Source organism: Carassius gibelio, chromosome B14 (genome assembly GCF_023724105.1).
Source record: "Carassius gibelio isolate Cgi1373 ecotype wild population from Czech Republic chromosome B14, carGib1.2-hapl.c, whole genome shotgun sequence".
Classification (NCBI taxonomy): domain Eukaryota; kingdom Metazoa; phylum Chordata; class Actinopteri; order Cypriniformes; family Cyprinidae; genus Carassius; species Carassius gibelio.
The window spans coordinates 21,347,468-21,369,909 of record NC_068409.1 but is presented as its reverse complement, the minus strand read 5'-3'; the positions used below and the strand labels follow the sequence as shown (position 1 = coordinate 21,369,909).

Sequence of the window (22,442 nt, the reverse complement as noted above, 5' to 3'; positions counted from 1 at the left end):
AAATAAAATAAAAATAATGTTATAATGTATATTCTTTCATTATATATTATAGCATACACTTCTACAGAGATTAAAATATCATAATGTTCTAAAAAATATTAGTGGGATTTTTATTTTTTATAGTGCTGTTGATGATACTCGAACCCTCGTCAACAGAAACTACAGTATCATACAGTCACATGAAAGTGACGTAATATGAATGCGGCTCACACCCGGAAGTAGTCAAGACTTCTGTGCTGTTTCTATGGATGTGAAGTAGTCGCTAGATGTGACAGTTTGGTGGTGAATATTTACTTGATGGTACCCGATCAACTCGTGTTAATAATCTCTAAAGAGCGTCCACGCTTACCTATGAGATAAGTTTATGTTTTTGACGAGTAACGTTAGTCAAGTCGAAAGGAATTAGACATACCAAAACAAGAGCTAATGTTGTGACATCTGAATGTGATTAAAAACCAGCTGTCGCGTTAACACGCTTGTGTCTGGTAAGTCCGCGTAGTATACATTTATATATATAAAATACATGGTAATGTATATTTTGGTAATGTAAATTTTGTTATGGATTAGTTAATTAGTTCATTATTAGTTAATGGCCGTAGCTGCAATTCTATATGAAGAATAGATACTTTCTGTTAGTCTTGTAATTGATTTTAGTTTCACAGATTGATAATATAAATACCAGTTTATCCTTGCAACTCATTAAGTAACGTTGAATTTTACAGTCATCCGTTTAGTATTAATTAACCGTGACCATGTGACTTTGCACAGTTTATATGTCAAGATGTCTGTGGAGTTGGATGTATTTGTTGGAAACACCACCATAATGGACAAAGAAGTGTATCAGCTATGGCTAAATGGATATACAGGTAGAGTATTATCCATGAGACTGTGAGTATTGTAATATCTGGTTAGGAAGTTAATAATATATTTGTCAATGTGGTCGTCCTCATAGTGAATGATGCAGTGAAGGTGCGGATAGAAGGAGGTGTGATGGAGGAGTGTGAGGCGAGTGCAGAAGTGCTGCTCAGTGACACAATGGACCAGTACAGGACTTTTCAGATGTGCGAGAGACTTTTGCACCACCCGGCGAAACTAGCCAATCAGCTGCTATTTCAGATACCACCAGACAGACAAGCCATGCTCATTGAAAGGTATGCACTGGTTTATGTCTTGCTAGTTTAATTAGTTTGGGTTATTATGCAATTTAAAATATTTATTTGCATTTTTGTATTTCTAGGTATTATGCTTTTGATGATTTGTTTGTTCGAGAGGTTCTGGGAAAGAAGCTCTCCAAAGGAACCAAAAAAGACCTTGATGATGTTAGTACAAAGACAGGCATTACGTTGAAGAGCTGCAGAAGACAGGTGAGCTGAAGGACTACATTTAAGGATGTTTTGACACTTTGAATTCGTTTCTCCTTGTTCTGTTGGTGCATAAAAGAAAATTATACATAAAGTTCTGTCAGGACCACTATCATCAAAATGATCGATACTCAGGATGAACTTTGGTTTGGCGATATTGGTCTGTCCTGGGCAAAAACCCACTGCCCATCCATACAGCCTGTCATGCATGAGTAGGAAGACCAGTAATAATAACTCCCTGGGGTGACCAGAACAAGGCAGATATCATTAATGTATGTAAAGGGTACATAACATACACGGTTTCACCTAATCTCATTAGTTTAATTTTGATTACCTAAAGCAGGGATAGGCAACTCCGGTCCTGGAGGGCCACTATCCTGCAGAGTTTAGCTTCAGCCCTCATAAAAACTCACCTGCCTGTATCTATCTAGTAATCCCGAAAACACTGATTGCCCTTTTCAGGTGTGTTTGATTAGGGTTGGAGCTAAACTCTGCAGGATAGTGGCCCTCCAGGACCGGAGTTGCCTATCCCTGACCTAAAGAGTAGTACTGCATCCTTCATATCACCAAAAAGTATTTAGTTTTATCATATTTCTAAAAGAAAAATACAGCCTTCCGATTCTCTCTGGAAAAAGGCGAGCTCCTGAAGGCGTGCCGTGGGCGGAGCTATAATACTGATGTTTCTTGTTGTTTCCATTAACATATATTCACTTATGTGCTGATTTCCAACAAAAGACAGAAATCTGACGCAGTTGTACTTTCATAAATGGGGTCTTTTATCACTGGGACCGCTCCATGTTTTAATAGCAAACAATGTGCAAATCCAGTGTCGACTTGGGCCTAGTTTATAAAACATACGTCACTGAAATGACGAGAACACATAAATGCACTTACTACACTCCGTTGCTGCCCCGGAAAAACAAACTGCATCCACTTTTCATGTAACACTGGTAATTTGCTCCTGAGCAAGCTGAAAAGCTGCTGAATACTACTGAATAGAGTTTATATGTGTGTTGTATTCCTATAGGTAGATGTGATCATCTGAAAATCAGCTTGACTCACGTGACCTGCCAGAACTAAGCAAATACTTAATTTCCAGTTATCTTAGCATTTTGTGCTGTCATTTTTTTAATTACCAAGCCTAAAGATACAAAACAAAAGGCAAATGGATAGAGCCATAACCTGGATAGATTTTAAGACACATTTTGTGAACTTAGCGAACATCCGAAACCATGTGCTTGGCTACATGCACTTGTTGTATATGTGTACATGTGGTGGTATTTTTACCAGCTCACAAATAGCTAATAAAATGTGATGTGACTTCTTGATTTTGGTTTGTTTAGATGTCTTTGATCCATTTAACATATATATCATCTATCAGTTAAATCATACAAGAGTTTGTTTGGAAGTACTTGTTTGGTTTAATAGAGTAATCTCTCCAGTGTACAGTTAATCATACTAAACCTGCCAAGTATAAACACACCCTAAGATTATAAACTTCTTATTGGTAGCTAAGATGTATGCTTGGATACTTTTCCAAGACCCCTTTGGAAATGAAATGTTTGTTTCTATCTCCTTAAACACAGTTTGACAACTTCAAGCGAGTATTCAAAGTGGTGGAAGAACTCAAAGGCCCCCTGGTGGAAAACATACGGCAACACTTTCTGCTACCTGATCAATTAGCCAGGTGAGAAAGTCTTTTTCTGAGAAGCTCCTTCTTTCTAAACCTTTTTAATTAATCTAGAAATCTGGTAGAATTGAGCTCAGAAAATAAGGAACCAAACAACAACAAAAAAAGGAATGGTTGTTACATTATACGCATCCATTCTTCCAGTTGTATATTCATTAAAATTGTGAGAATGCAAGATCCCAGGAACAGTTGCTTCAGTGTTGATTAAGTGCGTTTTCACCTTCTCTTACTAAATGATCCTGCCAATTCCTCCTCCAGAGACTATGCTGCAATAGTGTTCTTTGCCAATAATCGTTTTGAGACGGGGAAGAAAAAGTTGCAGTATCTAACCTTCCAGGACTTTGCCTTCTGTGCTGGGCAGCTCATCAACAACTGGACTCTAGGAGCTGTGGGTAAGACCAGTTACACAGCTCTCACACAGCCATCTGCAATGCTTGAAATTGGTCAATCATGGTGATTAATAGTCAAATATGTTTGTATAATGGCCACTAAACAATAAGACTGTGTGAAGCCATTTTGATTTCTTAATTATGTCTCTTGTACCACTCAGGTTATTTTATTATAATAATAATTAATCATACTGTATTAGTAATAATTACATATCTGTTTATTTCTTAAGTAGCCATATATTAAATATATGAGAAAATACAGTCAACTGGTCATTGTTGTAAAACAAACCTCTTCAGAGTGATTACGTCTTAATGTTATGAATTCATTTGACATCTGCATGTTCTTGAGCATCTAGTCTGAGGTTATTAATGGACACTGTCAGTCTGACCAATTGTGTAGTGTAGAAAAATATTGACATAGAAGAAAAGATCTCCTTTTATGTCTTTGTCTGTTCTCTCAAAATCCACCATTTCTCTCCTTTAGATAACATGATGGAGGACATGGATGTAGATCTGGATAAGGAATTCCTTCAAGACCTCAAAGACCTCAAAATTCTAATCACAGATAAGGATCTCTTAGATCAACACAAAAGGTGTGTGTGAGCGAGTGATTTGGAAAGGGAGAAGAGCGATAGGGTTTGAGGAGGGCTGTTGTAAATGTCCTAATGCTTCATGCGTACTCCCTCTGTCTCAGCCGTATGAATAATGAAACCTCTCATCCACTCAGTTTAGTGTGCACTGCTCTGCGGGGGAAAACAAATGTCTACAATGAGATGGAAGCCAATTTTAAGGTAAGAGGTTTTGTATTCTTGTGAAATTAATGTTTTTCTACACGATTTGTGACTTCAAAATATCTCTTGCTGTAGAATCTTTCAAGGGGCCTTGTAAATATTGCTGCCAAATTAATCAACGCAAAAGATGTTCGTGATTTCTTCATCGACCTTGTTGAAAAGGTACCTTTTTTAGTTTAATAAAAGCATTTATCAGATCTGGTATGCTCACAAAGAATTAATTCCTCGTTCTCTTTACAGTTTATCGAACCTTGTCGATCAGACAAATGGACATCAATAGACATGAACCTCTACCTTACTCATTATACGAACTCGGCACATATCCTTGACACCTTCAAGTAAGTCTCACTGTGTGTGTTGTTCAGTATGTACAGTCATTTTTTTCTTGAACCATTGCTGCATATAGAGGTCTGCGTTCAAAGGAAATTCTCTTTGCAACCAGTGGGGGTCACTGTATCATATGCACATGGTTTAATCTGTAGTCACCTCTGTTTCCTGTCCAGTCATTTATGCGGTTAAACCACTGTGGAATGTGGTTTTCTGTTTATCCAAACAAAATCCCAACACTCCAAATCCTTTGGAAAATATATATTCATCTCAAAGTGCACTGTTTTTTAAATGTTTTTAGAAGAAGCCTCTTTACCTTACCAACCTGCATGTATTTAATCAAAATTACAATAAAAACAATAACACTGTGAAATTTCATTACAATTTAAAACGACTCTTTATATATATATATATATATCGTATTATCAGTGTTTGTTGACAATAGTTGTACTGCTTAATATTTTTTAAGAAACTGAGATGTATATATATTTTTTCAGGATTCTTTGACAAATTGAAAGTTCAAAAGAACATAATTTATGTTTTATTAAGCATTTATTAACTCTTTACTGTGACTCTTGGTAAAAATAAAGTAATAATCATCTTACTGACCACAACATTTTCAAAAGAATTTCACATCAAAGTAAACATTTTAAATGTCAGTTTATAAGCTGGAAAAACTGAGACTTTTTTTTTAAACCTCTCGTCCTCTTTTTTTCCTCAGACACCATGCTGTCTGGACCAGGTACATGGGAGTTATCAAAAGTTGCATCCTTAGACTGTACCACGACTGAAGAAGAATCTCCATTTTTCTGCCTTTTCTCTCCCTTACATTTATGCATTTAGGAGATGCTTTTATCCCAAGCGACATACGTGCATTCATGCTATACTATTATTATTTTACCAGTATGTGTTTTCCTGGGTATCAAACCCATGACCTTTAGTGCTGCTAACACAATGCTCTACCACTGAGCCACAAGAACAGTTAATCTTAATGATGTCTCATCTTCTTGCAGTCATGCATCTGATGATTATTTGTCCTGATGTGATTTTTTTTTTCTTCCAGTTTATCATCTACTTTTTTTTTATTTCTTTCCCAAATATGTTCCCCTACCAGCTGTCCATCTCTTCACCTCCCTCTACCCCTGCTTCATTCTTTCACTCCTTGGCCTCCAGAACTGTAGGACTTGTAAATAAACACAGCATGATTTCCTCAGACACTGTCTGCATTGTGTTTTCATTAACTCTCCTTTGTGGGTTTTCCCATTTAACAAACACACAGAAAAAAAAAACGGTATATTTGGTAATGATGGAGGTTCAGAACAAGGCTACGCACTGTTCATACTTGTTTTGATTGACATAATTTGGGGGTCTTAATGGTAAATAACATGCTAAAAGTCCAAAGGATGTTGTGGCTTACATATGCGTCTTTATGGTCCAAACACTCCTGACCCCTCTGGCTTGACTAGGGTAAGTGGGTGCATGATGGGTGTGAGGTCTGTGTGTGGGCCCCGCCGGGGCCCGGGAAAGCAGTAGGGGGCCACAATTTGTCAGACCTTGGTGGCACAATTTACATGTGTGTTTTTGCAATAATAGTATGTAATGACAGCTGTCAGGCCTACCGCGTTACTCTAAAGGTGTTTTGGTACAAGAGTAATGGCAAACAGATTTGTTTGCCCTTTTGTCATTTGCAGAGCAAAACTATGTTTATTTCTTGGTATAATTTGATGAAGCTTGAATGTGATGCTTTTAACATCAGGAATGCACAAGTAAGTTAAAGGCCTCAATTAAGCAAAAGCATACTGTATGTCCCTGATATAAATATAAAAACTATATTAGTATACTATTATGACTTCTGCCAAAATAAATAGTATGTTAGTTGCTATTCTGAATTCAGTATTACACTCTTAAAAATAAGGGTTCCAACGATTGTCATTCATTTGAGTCTTCCAGTAATTCTGTGTAGGCAACTACAGATTTCTTGTATAGCAAAATACAATTAGGAACGAAATTGTATATGGTTTTATATACTGTATATATGGTTTATGTGTTTGTTTTTGAAAGAACAGTCACCTTACAAAAGCAAACAAATCGGCAATAACGCTTTAAAAGAATCTTGATACACAAGCCTCAAAAATGATGTTGTGATGTTAAGAGCTCATCCTTTTACAAAACATAACTAACAGTAATGGAAAAATAAACAGTTTAATGTCAGCAAAGCAATAATCCTTTAACAGCAGTAACAATATTGCTCAATATGAAACTCTTAGCCCAGACTTTGGCTAGTTGGGACAACATTTGGGGGAATTCTAAAATGGTTTTCAACATTGTAGTAAGGCACATTGCTTTGGTACTTCTTTGGATTCAAAAGCTCCCATAAACTTGACAATGTGCGGTATCGTATATTTGGAGAACATCTGATTGGACAAAAATCTATGTAATGCAGTAATTAATATGTAATTTCATAAATGTATATCTGCTAAAAGTGAATTTTGTCAACACTGACAAGTACTTAAGCATGTAAATAGACCCAAACTCCAATTTCTAATCCATGCTCTATTGAGCATGTAAAGTAAAAGTGTACTAGCAGTGAGAATGTGAGTCTTTCCATTGCCTCTCATTTCTAGTAATATCAGCCTGTGAGTACCTCCAATTTCAATATTTAGACACAGCAAAAAAAGCAAACAACTTTTCCAAGCAGACGTGCCTCCTATCCTCCCTTCTTTCACTCTATCCTTGCCTCCTCTCTCTCTCTCTCTCTCTCTCTCTTTCTAGTTTTCTCTCTAATTTTTGTCTGCATTCCACCAGCTTCTCCCAAGCTATAAATATCCAGCCGAATGAAAGGAATAGAGAGAGCAAGAGACCAAAAAAGATGGGAGAGATGGAGGGGAAAAGAGAAAGAAAGTTGCAGGCTGTGGGGGGCGAGTTTAAATGAAACCAGGTGGGGTCTCTGCCTGTGTGTGTGTGTGTGTGTGTGTGGCTAGTTCATATGGGTGTATGGAGGGGGGTTGGCTGCATGTGTGTGTGTGAATCTGTATGCTGTTGTTCTGTCGTTGAGCTGGACACATTTGGAATTTTGGAATTTGGGCCGCAGACCAGGAATTTTCATCCTGGGGGGTCAGTCTGGGGGCGGAGGATGGCCATGTAGGGGGGCTGTATGGGGGTCGGAATGGGCTGTCCCTCTCTCCTCTCTTCCGTCTTTCCCTCCCTTGCATACATTCACAGTCCAGCTGTCCGTCTCCACACTCACTCTGTCAGGCTGAGGAGTGAAGATAGAAGAGAAGACGTGCCACCACCGCACTGAAACAGACTAGAGAGGGATCCACCGGAAGAAAAGAAGAAAAAGCACTGCATTCAAGAACACAGCAAGAAGAAAGCCCGGCCTGTGAGTATAGCACGTTTGCAAAAGAAAATCTAATATTGCACTGTAATATAATGTCATTGTACTCCAGTAGCTGTTGTTTGCATGGGGTCTTTGGAACATCGTGGATCTCCTCATCTAAGTAAAGCAGACGCGTCAGGCTGAATTGAAGTTATGTCACAGACAGTGTGGCAGAAGGAGAAAGCGATAAAGGGCAAACTAGGGAAAATTTCAACTGGCCAGTTTGCAAGGCTGCACACGTCACACTCACTCTCCAGCTCTCTTCCAAACATCCACGACTACAGACAGCACACTAGAGAGAGAACAATCAATCACATTATCCAACAGATTCCACATCTTCTACCACACGTACTGGTGAAGATCGTATTATCTTATAACATCCACCAACTTTCCATGCTTCAGGACAAAATGTTGTTGCGTTTGGTTTTAACATTAATTACTCCACCATCATGATGGTTTAACACATCTCTACACGTCTGTAGTGTTGCAAAACTTTCCAATCTCTTTTCCAACCTCTGTTTCACAACCAGATTAATGCCATTGACTGTACGTTGTTATATGAGCCCCGCGAGCGTAAAATGGGTGACTTTGTTTAGATAATGTTTCTATTTTTAAATACAAAAAGCTGATTCATTCAAACTCCTGTCTGTTTATATGAGCTGATATGATGTGAAGGACATAGAATGCAGAACATTACGCACAGACTCTCAAAGGTTTCTGAGGACGCACAAAGGTCGGGGAATTTGTGGTTCTTGTATTTATACCAAAATCGTTTTGGAAGCATGGTGTTGTTACAAGAATTAAAATGGCTATGTGACATCAGAACAGGGAACACTGCTTTACTGTACTTACACAGGCCACTGCTGTTACGTCACATTTGTTTATGTGTTCTGCTAATTACTTATGTTAGATGTTTATGGATGGATGCTGACTTGAGCATTCATATAAAGGCAACGAGTGTGACAGGGAGTCAAGTAAATCAGACTGGGGCACTCTGTTGTAGCCACTTTAGTTTTCTATTTTTGGTTTTTGGAAATATTAATTTGTCTTCTCAGGGCTGCTAAAGTAAGCAACGTGGAAGTAGCGAGCATCGTTGATGGCCACCAAGGATCTTGTCTAGAACTTTTATAATATATACACTACCGTTCAAAAGTCTCAATAAAAATGAAAAATTATATTCAGCAAGGGTGCATTAAATTGAACAAAAGTTATGTTACAAAAAAAATTTTTTTCAAATAAATTATGTTCATTTTGAACATTATATTTGTCAAAGAATCCTGAAAAAAAGTTATCACGCTTTTCAAAAACATTAAGCAGCACAACTGTTTTAAATTTTGATAGGGATAAGATAAATTTCTGGAGCAGCAAATCAGCATATCAGAATTATTTCTGAAGAATCACGTGACTCTGAACACTGGAGTAATGATGCTGAAAATTCAGCTTTTCCATCAAAGGAATAAATTACATAAAATAGAAAACCTAATTGGAATAGTAATTGTTTCTTAAATGCAGCCTTGGTGCATACTATTAAAAGCCTTTTAATCGTCAAACCCCAAATGTTTGAACACTTAGTGTACTTGTTTCTAGTTGTTGTAAATCAATATTTGAAGATACATTTCAGTATCTGTATAATACAGCAGCCAAAATAAAAGTCACTTAAAAAACTTCAGTAACTGCTGTTTAATGATGTAAATTGTAATAAATATAAATTGTATACAGCTATTGTGGTAACCTACATTTATGGAAACTTGTTGAAATCTTGTATTAGATAGGATTAAGGGATCTAGTATACAATTATGCAGAATAAGCCATTTATATGTGTTTAAAAGTAGTAATAAACAGCCAATATGCTCCATGCTATAAGCAACTATTTAATAGTGAGAACTGGCCCCTAAACGTAAGTGTTACTGATATGTTCTATCTAATGCTGACATTCAAACATTTTAAATAGTGGCTTAATTACGTGTCCAATTCATTTACCACAATGAATTCATGTGTCTATGCCGTCTTTGTTACCAGTACAGCCTTGGGGGTCCTGGCATGAAAACCCCACTTAGGTTTGCACAGGTGGAAGGAGAGGAGGTCGTATTCATAAAATTATAAGTGCACTGACCAGCAAAGTTAAATGCCTGAGTGCTTTGCCCACCATGAGTTTAATGCCCAGCTGAGCACGCAGAGTTAACCATAGACATGACACTAGACTAGTGTGAGTGTGTTTATAAGGGTGACTTTACAAAAGTCACGGGACTACCAGCTAACCAAATGTTAAGCAAACAGACGCATGCCTATTCCCATCTGAATTGCCCCACATTTATTAATTTTGATTCATAGGAAGCCATATAATGATGACACATCTTCTACAGAAAATTGTAAAAAAAAGACTTATACAAAAGGAGGCATTCTGGGTAACCGCACTTTGACCTTTCCAGCGAACCTCGGGGGGGTTTTCCTGGGAATGTGATACTGTGGGAAACACAGCAAGTGTCCGGCTGACCGTTATTCAGAGCGCTGCCCACATCCTCTCCGCTGGCATTCCAGAAGGTCAAGTGCCACTCAGACATGATGGCAGACGATATTACCCACGCCTCCACACTGCTCACACTCCGGCCAAGCGACTGGACTGTGCTCTCGCTGGCCTCGAGTTTGTTTATGGCGGTTGATTTCAGGGTTTTCCCAGTCCAGTGCAACACCACAGGAACAGCCTGCTTTGAGATTTTGCGGGTTACTATTTAAACCATAAGTAGCACGTAGGTCAGTCAGTAGGAGCGGGTAAATCACACAGATGAGAGATTTGCGAGCATGTTTGTTTTGTCACAGCATTTTAGTTCTTTTGCGTGTGAAGTCGCAAGTGTTTCTTGTACGGTGGCTACTAAGTGGCTTGAATCATTTCATGTGGTTTGGGAGGAAAAGCAACATTTCTTTCTGGAGGCTGATGCAGCGGGGATAGAATGTGCAGATTTACACGTCACCCTGTGGTTGGCTGTTTGTCACACTGAGTAAACATGACAATACTTTTGAACTGGATTCTTTAAATTTTCAGAATAGAGCTTGTGTTGGGCTCTGTCATGTTGAAGCATCTTGTGTTTGAGTGCACACTCAATGTCAACATATGTGTGGATTTACAGAAAAGAAGGCCAGGAAAATAGAGTTGTGTTTAATAGGTCTGTGTGAAACCTTGACATTAGTGAAAAAAATTTCATATAAATTTTAGTTAATATTTAATCATTACAGTTAATAATTGCTCTTGGGGTTTTTGAATAAAGAAAGGAGCTATTGAAACTAACAAAAAAGTACTGAATGAACAATTAACAATAATATGTCTATATTTATAAATTCTGTAAAATGATACAGTGAACCATTGTTGGTTCATTATACTGCATATATTAACAAAAATCGACAAATTGAACCTTACTGTAAGTTATAAATGTTATGAGATTCAGATTCATTCTTTTTTGTCCTCAGAAAGAGCGAGGACGTTTGTTTTCACAGACTATACTGTCTGATAAAATTGTGTAATCCAAAGGGACTTTTAGGAACTTGTCAGAATCAATATTTGTAATACGCAGTGACAGATTTATTAGACAAGCATATCATAGTATATATGTTAAAGTTCCAAAAAAGTATAATCTGATAAATTCATTGTCCACCATATTTTTGAGAATAGGCAAAGGGCCTATTTAGAAGTCTTATACTCTCTGTTTATCTCACAATGCATACCATAATGCAAGTATCATAAAAAAAGAGTGATACACAATAATTAAAAATTCAGTACTATTCAAGTCTGAGTTTATGTTGAAGTCTTTTTGATATTGTTGCAATTATAATACAACCACCAGGGGGAGTCTGGTACTCAAGCAATTTTAGCGGTCGTGTGGATTGCTATTAGAGGCCCTGGCACTACATTACGCCTATACACGTAATAAAGTTGCAATAAACCACAGACATCTTTTTTGAATTTTAGTTCTGACTATAGTGGGGTCACTTATATGTGTTCAAACAGTGATGCGTAAAGCTCAAGATGTTTTGTTTCTCATCCACAGATTGCTCAGTGTAACTTCATCGCAGCTTCATCTAATCCACACCAGATACTCTATCAGCGAGTGTGTATGTGTGTGTGAGAGAGTGCATGTCTGTCTGATTTCTCTTTGGTCAACGCTCTTGGAGGTGTTTTTCTGCCTGTGCTCATCAGAGCGTGTAGTGTGTGTGAGGATGCGGCCCGAGTGTGTTTTGGTCTTTTGTATGTGCATCTCGGTGTTTCTCCACCGCGCTATTTCACAGCCACCCACAGAAACTGACACCTACACGGTAAGGAGGAACAAAACCTCCCCATCTTTCTCCCTCCCTTTTCTATCTTTAAAATATATCTTCATAATATATGTTGCGTTATTATATCTTTAAATCTTATATTCATACACAATGTGTAACTATGCTATATAGTTTAATTTCTACTTTAAGTGTGCTACTTTAATTCCCCTATAGGAATGTACAGATGGATATCACTGGGATCCACAGACTCAACACTGCAAAGGTAAAACACAAAACATCCAATTAAAAGGGTCCTTATGCAGAGTTCAACACAATCTAATACCCTGACCAGGATATCTGTACTAGTTCACTTTTCTTTAAAACAAATCATCATATACAGACAATAGTTAAATCACACAGATAAGGAGTTTTGGACAAGTATACACACACACACACACACACACAATATTCTTAATGTATAATTAAAATATTTAATTTAAAAAAAAACTATACGTATATGATGTTCTATTCATCAAGGAATCTCGACAAAGGTATCTAAGCTTCAGTTGAAATTATATTTCATAACAAGAATGTTTTTGCCGTATTTTTGAAACCTTTGTTCACATAAGAGTAAATTATTTTAGTGTAGTTTACAGTAATGTTTAATATTATATATAGTAAAAATTCGACATAGAGAAACCTTTGTATTAAACAACTGTTTGTATTATGTATGTGTCTTTTAACTGTTATGTAACTATTATCATACAGTGTGCTTTTTACCCACAAACACCTGCCTGGAATGTGTGTCTGCAGATATAAATGAATGTGAGACAATCCCAGAGGCCTGTAAGGGAGAGATGAAGTGCTTTAACCACTATGGGGGCTACCTGTGCCTTCCTCGCTCTGCCTCGGTCATCCCTGCCCCTGAACCCCCCAACCAGATCCACCCCAGCCTGGAGAACACGGCCAGCGAGCCATTCAACCCCTGCCCTCTGGGTTTTGAGCCCCAGGGAGACAGCTGCGTGGGTGAGTGTGTGATAGGAATCAGTGTTCGCAGGAATCAGCGTTGTAAACAGTAGCATGCCATTATACAAAGTCACTGAGTCATGTCATGTGTGTCCGTATCCAAATGAAAATCACCTTTATCAGTGAACGGATTGATTAAAGGGGGATTATTGCATGCAATGTTTTAGTTTTGACTGTTAGTGTTTGAATGACTCAGACAGGAACAGGTGGTCAGGGAAAAAGGCCAGCTAGTTTTTGCGCTCAGACAACTGTGGGAGTCATGCTGAAGTCTTGGCAGGGGGCTGGTCTGCAGGGGGTCGAGGAATTTACTAAGACTGAGGCATCCCAGCTGTCGTCTACCGTCAAGAGGAAACAAATAAAGATAACATTACTGATGTAGACACAGCTTTCCCAAGAGCTTCCCATGAGCTCCAGTGCCAAAACTGAGAAGACAAAGAAAGATAAAAACTGAACCAGAGATGTGTCCACAATAAATTTCCATGATTCTGTCTCACAAAAACAGATGTGGATGAGTGTGAACAGGACAGTCACGACTGCCAGCCAAGTCAACAGTGTTTCAATACAGAAGGCTCCTTCTCCTGCCAGTGTCCAGATGGGTATCGCAAAGTGGGAACAGAATGCATTGGTGAGAAACGAAAATTGCTGTGCAAACCCACAACATATTTTATCTCTCCAAAAATCCATCACAAAGATGGATTTGTATTTATACTATACTCATGTCATGTTTATTTATACTCATTTATTTATACTTGGGTTGTTCTAAACCTTCCCTTGTGAAAAAGAAGTACGCTTAAAGGGGTACTTCTCTCATCATTTACTCAGCCTCAAGTTGTTCGTAACCTGTATGAGTTTTTTTCCTGCTGAATACAAAAAAGATACTTTGAATAATGTGTGAATCCATTCATTGACTTTCATAGTATTTTTTATCCATATTATGGAAGTTAGTGTGGTCCATCACCTGCTCAGTTATCCATATTCTTAAAATGCAAGTCATGTGAAGCCGTACGATTGATTTATGTGAGGAACAGACTCACAAAATTGAAGCTGGTTCATTTACATGCATATATGTTGAAACCACGATGCATCTCATCAGTTCTGAGGTCATGAAGGTGTAAATGTTGACAGTCATTTTGGGTGAACTATTGTTTAAAAGTTTGGATTTGGTATAATTTCAATATAAAGTAATGTTTGTGGGTAAAACTAGTTAATAAAGTTAGCTCCAGTATACCTGCAAAGTAATTTCTTGACAAGAGCTTATATATCTTTAAAAGGATAGTTCACCCAATTACACACCCTCATGTTGTTTCAAAACCGTATGTATGGAAGCAGTTTAGTCTCAAATATAATTCACGCAAAAAAACACGATTCACACATGCGTAGACAATTTCACATGCATGAAACCTAATTCACGTACACACAAAAAAAATTCACGTGCGTGAAAAAAAAAAATATTCACAAAAAGCAATTCACATGCGCAAAATAAAATTATATATTTATAAAATACGTTTCACAAATGCAAAAAACTATTTGTAGATATACAACTGTGCACAAAAAACTTTGAATGTTTAAAATTTACGAGTGTCTGAATGTACGAATCGTCATTTACTACGAATCCACTCGGATGTGAGTGTGTGTGTTTTTGAGACTTTTCTGGCAGAGCTCTCTTCCCACGTGGGTCTGTCGTACTCTTTAGCCAATCAGATGCGAGCTTACCATTCAACCAATCATATCATAAGCCACTGAGTGCATTAAAGGAGCACGATTCTGTGGCACCTTTTGCGCAATATGGATTAAATAGAACGGAAATTTAATTTACATCAGTAATCCAGCATGTCGAATGAAGAACAGGAAGCACGGGTAAGAGTTTAGTTTATTTCATAAAAGTCTGAGTTTACACATTTTATCGTTTACACATTCAATCAAAATACAGTTGTTACAGGAAAGTTACAGTAATTATAAATTAAACTGCAATCAGGATAGTAAAAATAAAGACCTGTAAAGACAAAAGTAACATTCTGAGAGTTGTAAAATTATAATTCTAAATAATCTTTTTTTATAAATTGATGTCTGTTAGGTCAGTATGTACTTTCTTACAGTAATACATTTTAAAACATATGTAGCCTAGTCATTGTTAACCACTACGTTATATTTACTGTAACTGTCCTGTAACAACTTTATTTTGATTGAATGTGTAAACGATAAAATGTGTAAACTTTTATGAAATAAACTAAACTCTTACCCGTGCTTCCTGTTCTTCATTTGACATGCTGGATTACTGATGTAAAGGCTTAATTTCCGTTCTAATTAATCCATATTGCGCAAAAGGTGCCGCAGAATCGTGCTCCTTGAATGCACTCAGTGGCTTATGATATGAGTGGTTGAATGGTAAGCTCGCATCTGATTGGCTAAAGAGTACTACAGACCCAATTGGGAAGAGAGCTCTGCCAGAAAAGTTTCAAAAACACACACACTCAAATCTGAGTGGATTCGTAGTAAATGACGATTCTTACATTCAGACACTCTTAAATTTTAAACATTAAACATTTTTGTGCACAGTTGTATATCTACAAATTGTAATAAATATATAATTTTATTTTGCGCATGTGAATTTCTTTTTGTGAATATATATATTTTTTCACGCACGTTAATTTTTTTTGTGTGTACGTGAATTAGGTTTCATGTATGTGAAATTGTCTATGTATGTGTGAATCGTGTTTTTTTGCGTGAATTATATTTGAGACTAAACTGCTTCCATACGTATGACCTTCGTTCTTCTTCAGAACAAAAATTAAGAATTGTAATAAAATCCATGAGCTTTCTGTCACTCCATAGAGAGCAATGTAAATGTTATATTCCTAGACCAAGAAACGTAGAAAGAACATCAGTAGTTTAACCGTAATTTTATGAAGCTATAGAATACTTTTTGTGCTCAAAGAAAACAAAAGTAACAACTTTATTCAACAATTCTTCTCCAAATCACATCTTCTGCCATTATCGAGAGTCCCTCTGACCGTAAACGCATGCACGTCATGCTGCTGACGTAGAACACAGTGCGGTGAGACTTGTTTATTTTGAGACTTGTTTGTTTATATTATTGCTTTCCCTGTGCAGAGGAAAGCAATGCGCATGCATCATGGTACACTCCATAATGGTGGAATTGGAGGAGAAGAATTGTTGAATAAAGATGTTACTTTTGTTTTCTTTTCGCACAAAAATAATTCTCGTAGCTTCATAAAATTACTGTTGAACAATGGATGTCACATGGATTATTTTATCAATGTCCTTACTACCTTTCTGGGCCTTCACCATGGTAGGACCTTTGCTGTTTTTTATATTTTTGATAAGATTTAATCAAAAATAAATTAATTTGTGTTCTAAAAGATAAACAAAGGTTTTACGGGTTTGGAATGACACAAAGGGTAAATAATTAATGACAGAATTTTTGGCTGAACTATGCCTTTAAATAAGATCTTTTATCTAATATAATGTAATGTTATCTTAATTATGTTAATTATAATTTAGAAATATTATCTTAATATTTATAATACAATTAAATATCTATTAGTTAACACCTTTGAAACAAGTTGTTGCCAGGGTTAAGTTCCAGAGAGGATTGCATTTTATGAGTGTATTGTACCTTAAATGATATTAAATGGCAAGATCATCTATCAATGTCTGTTCAGTCATCCCAATAAGAATAAAATTGATTCATATGTGATCTAATTTTGTGTTTGAATACTTTTCAGACATCGACGAGTGCCGGTACCGCTACTGTCAACATCGCTGTGTTAATGTCCCTGGCTCATTCTCCTGCCAGTGTGAGCCTGGTTTCCAGCTGGCTGGCAACAATCGCTCCTGTATTGGTAAGCCAACCCACACGCTCACTCCCACGCCCAGTTTTGCCATACCCTGAGTCATAGGCCAACCCACCCCACACACACACAAGCACTTGGAATCCAAACCCACGTACTTACAAAACTCCATCCTACACCTCATTTTCTTTGAGTAAAAGCCAAAATATTAACCAGTAAAAGAGCACTTTGTGCCTATTGGAAAACGAGAAATCGAGACATTAAAGTCAGTGTGAATTGCTGTTTGCAGCACACTTAGCTTTTGTAACTGGATGTGTTTCCAAGTGAAATAATATATTCAATATGAAAAATAAAGTAGGACAGGACTTTATTTTATCCATCAGGAATTGATTGGATCATGGAAAGCGAGTGTTACATGGGAAACAAGGTGAATTCCAGTTTGTTGAATTATTATCAAAATAGCTTTTTTGAAATACTGATTAAAGGAATAGTTCATCCTAAAATTTTAATAGGCAAAAAATATACTCAGCTTCAGGCCATACAAGATAAAGAGGAGTTTATTTCTTCATCACAACAGATTTAGAGAAATTTAGCATTACATCACAATCTCACCAATGGATCCTTTGAAGTGAATGGATGCCATCAGAATGAGAGTCCAAACAGCTGATAAAAACATCACAGTAATCCACAAGTAATCTACAAGACTACATAAAGTCATCAGTTAATGTCTTATGAAGTGAAAAGCTGTTTGTAAGAAACAAGGCAATCAAAATGTGTATTTATTCATGTATTATTTTTTTAACAACACCTTCCGCATCCGCTCTGGAGATGGCAATGACTTTTACATCAGAGTATTTTAAAAATTATTTCACTTACGTACAGTAATTTTGCAATTATTTTGTCATGTTTTCCAGTACACCCTCAAAAATAGCTACATTGACATATTGAATACAGTTGATTTTATCTTACCCCACTGGCAAAATATATCTTAAATATAAACACCAAAGTTCTGGGTGTGGGGTCAATACTTTTTATTATTAATTAATATTTTTCGGCAAGGATGCATTAAATTGATTAAAAGTGTCATTATTTAAAAAGTTAAAATTTCCAGATAAATAAAAGAGCATGTGTATATATATAAAAGAAAAAAATACACAAAAGATGTATTTATTTTTTTGTATTTAAACTGTTGCTTCTAAAAAACAAGTCCCCATCTATAATATTACTTTCTCTAGTAATAAAGTCATCTTGCCTAAATCATCAGAGTAATGTTCACAAATCAAGCACATTTACAAGTGAAAACATTCCAAAGTCATAAGTGACTATTTAAAGATAAAATGCCTTTGATGGACTGGAGTCTTGCAGATTATTATGATGTTTTTAATCAGCTTTTTGGACTCTAATTCTGACGGCACCCATTCACTGCAGATGGTCTGTTGGTGAGCAAGAAGTTCTCAGAAAACTTTTGGGTAAACTATTCCTTTAAGTATTTTAATTTCAGTTACCAATTAGGATGATATTTATCTGTAGAGTACCATGCCCTGATGAACTGTACACACTTGCATTAAGACAAGCTTGACTAATTGGATGCACTAAAATTAAACTGCACTTCCTCTAAGGTATGCCTAAAACAAAAGCATTGAGTTTTTGGTTTTGCTTAAGTGGCCACCTAAAATTACTAGAAATTGATTTATGTCAACAATAATAGCCATTCCAGCTCGGAAAGTATCTATTTTACATAATTATTTTCACCCTTTACTTTTTGCCCTATGCTTAGTATTTTCATGTACAATCCTGTCTGTTGCACTCAGATGTTGATGAGTGTGGCATGGGGGCCCCCTGCAGTCAGAGGTGTTATAACACTTACGGGACGTTCCTGTGTCGTTGTGAGCAGGGTTATGAGCTGGGGCCAGATGGCTTTTCCTGCAATGGTAAGCTAAGAGCAAACACAAACAAATGTGGAAAAACTAAAATAAATAAATATGCATATTTGTGAAAAATATTTATGCATGTTACAACTGAAGCAACTGATCATATTCATTCTCTGTCCTCAGACATAGACGAGTGCAGCTACTCCAGTTACCTGTGCCAGTATCAGTGTGTTAATGAGCATGGCAAATTCTCCTGTGTCTGTCCTGAAGGCTATCAGCTTCTGGGCACGCGCCTCTGCCAAGGTCCACCTCAATTTTTTACTCACTTCAAATTCACTCATAGGGCAAATAAGAAACATTCTTTCTTTCTTTGAATCTAGACATAAATGAATGTGAGACAGGAGCTCATCAGTGCTCTGATGGACAGACCTGTGTGAACATTCATGGAGGTCACAAATGTGTTAACAACAGAAGCTGTCAGGAACCTTACGTACAAGTGTCTGAGTGAGTAAACTATTTGAAAAATACCACAAGAAGCACTTGCAGGTTATTCAGTTCACACACAGTTTTTTCATCAAATCTTCTGAGATATTTTCCTCACTATTAATTGTCTATTCTTCATCAGTAGTGCCTATTGAGACATACCTAACATGGTTTATTTATTTTCCCATATCTGAGGCCAGTTCTTCAGTCTGTGCCTGCAAGCATGTCTCAACAGAATCTGCACTTCCACAAGCTTTAAATGAATAACAGGTGGTCAGGCATTTCTGAAGAAATATCTGGCTAGAAGGATGGCATCCAAAATTTTAAGCCAATTTGCTGGACATGTGGTACACATACTTGTATAATTTAGTACAGTTGTGGCTAACAGTTATTAGTCATGCAAAAACCTGACCTAGTGGATACTTTTAAGTTTATGTATCAGTTTTATTACAACAAGTTAAGTGCAGTTCTGTTTAAGCCATGTCAAATATTCTAAATCAGTCCAGTCCTGTAAAAGTGTATTGATTCTGTTCACTTAGATTTAGTCCTGAAAAATTTAGCTGAGGTCTGTCCTAACTGATGTAATTTTCTCTCTTTATTCAGTCGCTGTACATGTCCTATCACAAAGCCTGGCTGTCGAGACATGCCATACTCCATCGTGCATCGCTACATGAGCGTCACGTCCGAGCGCTCTGTCCCTTCAGATATCTTTCAGATCCAGGCCACCAGCGTCTTACCTGGAGCTTACAACACCTTCCGCATCCGCTCTGGAGATGACAATGGAGACTTTTACATCAGGGTACTTTAAAAATGATTTAACTTTACTGCATATTCTGAAAGAAAAACTTAATTTGGTGTGTGTGTATGTATGTATATATATATATATATATATATATATATATATATATATATATATAAAGAAATTCACAAAACTATTAAGCAGCATGACTGCTTTTAACAAAATAAAACATTTCTAGAGCACCAAATCAACATATTAGAATGACTGTGATGTGACACTTAAAAATTAATTTCTTAAATATCTAAAAATACAAAATTGTTATAACATGTATCACTTTTACTGTTTTTACTGTATTTTTGATCAAATAAATGCACCCTTGGTGAGCAATGAGACTTAATTTCTAAAAATGCTACCAACCCCAAACTTTTAACAGGTAGGCCTAGTGTATGTAATTTTTTTACTTTTGATTCCTGCCATTAGAATTGTGCATTTCTCACAGAGCCACATTTTGAATCGAGTGCCTGTCATATCTGTTTCCTCAGCAAATCAACAACATCAGCGCCATGCTTGTTCTCGCCCGCGCCGTGAACGGCCCCAGAGAGTACGTGCTGGATCTGGAGATGGTTTCTGTGAACCCGCTCGTGAGCTACCAGACCAGTTCTGTCCTGCGCTTGACCATTTACGTTGGGCCTAATGCCTTTTAGCTGAGAGAGATGTCCAGAGAGGGAAAAAGGGGGTGGAAGAGTGGAAGCACTGATTGATTCATCCAACAAGGAGGGCTTATGAGCTGAATATGTCTGGCAGCTGACAGACAACATTTCCAAGATTGTACAAAAGTCATTTTCACGAGAGATGTACCAACTTATACAACCTCTACATCATAAATAATAAAAAGGCAATTAGAGACAGGCACTATATTTTAAGGACAAGATGTTGAAAAGATAACAACTCACTATATTGTGACATATAGAAAGTAGCAAAGTTACTAGCTGCACTATGACTCCAAACCTGCTGTAGAACCAGTGTAAACTGTCTTCTGTCATTTCTAAAAATAGCCTCTTTCTCAGGATGAGGGCTGCAACTCTGCAGACTCTTTCCACTGGTTTGCTCTTCCAGTTCAGAAGTCAGCAACAATAATTAATCCCTCCTATTCAAATCAATGTAGCAATAACAATATCAAGGCTGTAAAAAGTTTCTCTATGTTCTTAAGTGTCAAAAAGCCTCTTTTAATTTTCCACTATGTATAATCCATCTCTGAGTTCAGTATTGTTTTTATTCATTGTTGTTATTCAGTAACCACTCAGTCATTCCAAACCTCTACCACACCACCATCAATAATGCTCATGTTACTTTGTGTAGTTTTTTTTTTCTACCATGCTGCCGTTGTTGTATATCGATTCTGGATTTATTACTGTAATAAATATAAAATTCTGGCTCCAGTTTGCCTTCCCGCTGGGATGTTTTCTTGGCATTTTTCTGCTTTGCATCCTCTTCCGCCTAATGGAAAGTCTCCCTCACGTGCCCTGCTTAACCCTTCCACCCACCCTTGCGATCTCTTGACTCATCTAACCACGGGATAGACTGGAACCCTACTGAGCAGCTGTCCGCCTCTCTGCAGCCTCATTAGCACAAGCCTGAAAAGAGATAGAGCTGATTTAGAGCGCCGATAACATTGTATATTCAGTATAATCTACAGCTTCTTGACTAAGCCATTTATGGAAAATATTTAGTGCAAGACAGGGACATTTTATTTAGTAAAGTAGAACACGCTAGTCCAGAACTCAGCCTTTTCTGATCAATACTAAGTTAGTTCGACTGAATCACAGATGCAGGTTAATAGAGCTTTCTGGATCTAAACCACATCCAATACTGGCAGCAAGAGGGTTATTTCTGAATTTTCATAATGGAAACGTAACCTTCTCTGAATGGAATTGCAGTGTGTTGAATCATAATGGAGTTATTGTACTTGAGGCTAATGGGGAAATGATGTCGTAAGATTTACAGTACATGATTGTGTGAAGGAAGTGTTCTTTTTCATATTTTATTTAGCAAAAATTAAAAGTTAAAATGCATTTTTTTTACAAATTAATTTTAAATAATACAATGTGTTTTAATTAAAAATTGTCACCTTTTAACTGAAATTTCACTTTTAGGATACACATAATAACAACATAATTACATAATTTTAATTAGAACTATAGAATATCTTAATTAAAATGGTTTTCTTTTGCAATAAAAGGGCAATTTATAATAAATAAACAATATTACATTAAGTCTAACTTTGAAATAAGTGCAAATTTAACCAGATGTAGAAAATAATAGAATTATA

General features: G+C 36.8%; 2 protein-coding genes across 2 annotated transcripts; both read left to right on the top strand.

Annotated features, from left to right (window-relative positions):
- The first annotated feature begins 190 nt into the window (after positions 1–190).
- Positions 191–5,773, top strand: LOC127970926 (acidic fibroblast growth factor intracellular-binding protein B). Its single transcript, XM_052573641.1, has 11 exons — positions 191–485; positions 769–866; positions 953–1,151; positions 1,238–1,364; positions 2,948–3,048; positions 3,310–3,443; positions 3,925–4,033; positions 4,168–4,231; positions 4,307–4,393; positions 4,472–4,569; positions 5,280–5,773. The coding sequence occupies exons 2-11, from the start codon at positions 782–784 to the stop codon at positions 5,347–5,349; spliced, it is 1,074 nt and encodes a 357-aa protein (XP_052429601.1). The 5' UTR covers positions 191–485; positions 769–781; the 3' UTR covers positions 5,350–5,773.
- A 1,955-nt stretch (positions 5,774–7,728) lies between these two features.
- On the top strand, positions 7,729–21,553 carry LOC127971919 (EGF-containing fibulin-like extracellular matrix protein 2). Its single transcript, XM_052575247.1, has 11 exons — positions 7,729–7,940; positions 11,978–12,242; positions 12,417–12,465; positions 12,996–13,208; positions 13,711–13,833; positions 16,955–17,071; positions 18,832–18,951; positions 19,075–19,194; positions 19,272–19,395; positions 19,978–20,173; positions 20,656–21,553. The coding sequence occupies exons 2-11, from the start codon at positions 12,147–12,149 to the stop codon at positions 20,815–20,817; spliced, it is 1,320 nt and encodes a 439-aa protein (XP_052431207.1). The 5' UTR covers positions 7,729–7,940; positions 11,978–12,146; the 3' UTR covers positions 20,818–21,553.
- Positions 21,554–22,442: the final 889 nt, after the last annotated feature.

Coding starts and splice junctions, on each gene's coding strand:
- LOC127971919 (XM_052575247.1), top strand. CDS start 12,147: ATGCGGCCCGAGTGTGTTTTGGTCTTTTGTATGTGCATCTCGGTGTTT. Junction 13,209..13,710: donor CCAGGGAGACAGCTGCGTGG/GTGAGTGTGTGA, acceptor TCACAAAAACAG/ATGTGGATGAGTGTGAACAG. Junction 13,834..16,954: donor AGTGGGAACAGAATGCATTG/GTGAGAAACGAA, acceptor AATACTTTTCAG/ACATCGACGAGTGCCGGTAC.
- LOC127970926 (XM_052573641.1), top strand. CDS start 782: ATGTCTGTGGAGTTGGATGTATTTGTTGGAAACACCACCATAATGGAC. Junction 867..952: donor ATGGCTAAATGGATATACAG/GTAGAGTATTAT, acceptor TCGTCCTCATAG/TGAATGATGCAGTGAAGGTG. Junction 1,152..1,237: donor CAAGCCATGCTCATTGAAAG/GTATGCACTGGT, acceptor TTGTATTTCTAG/GTATTATGCTTTTGATGATT.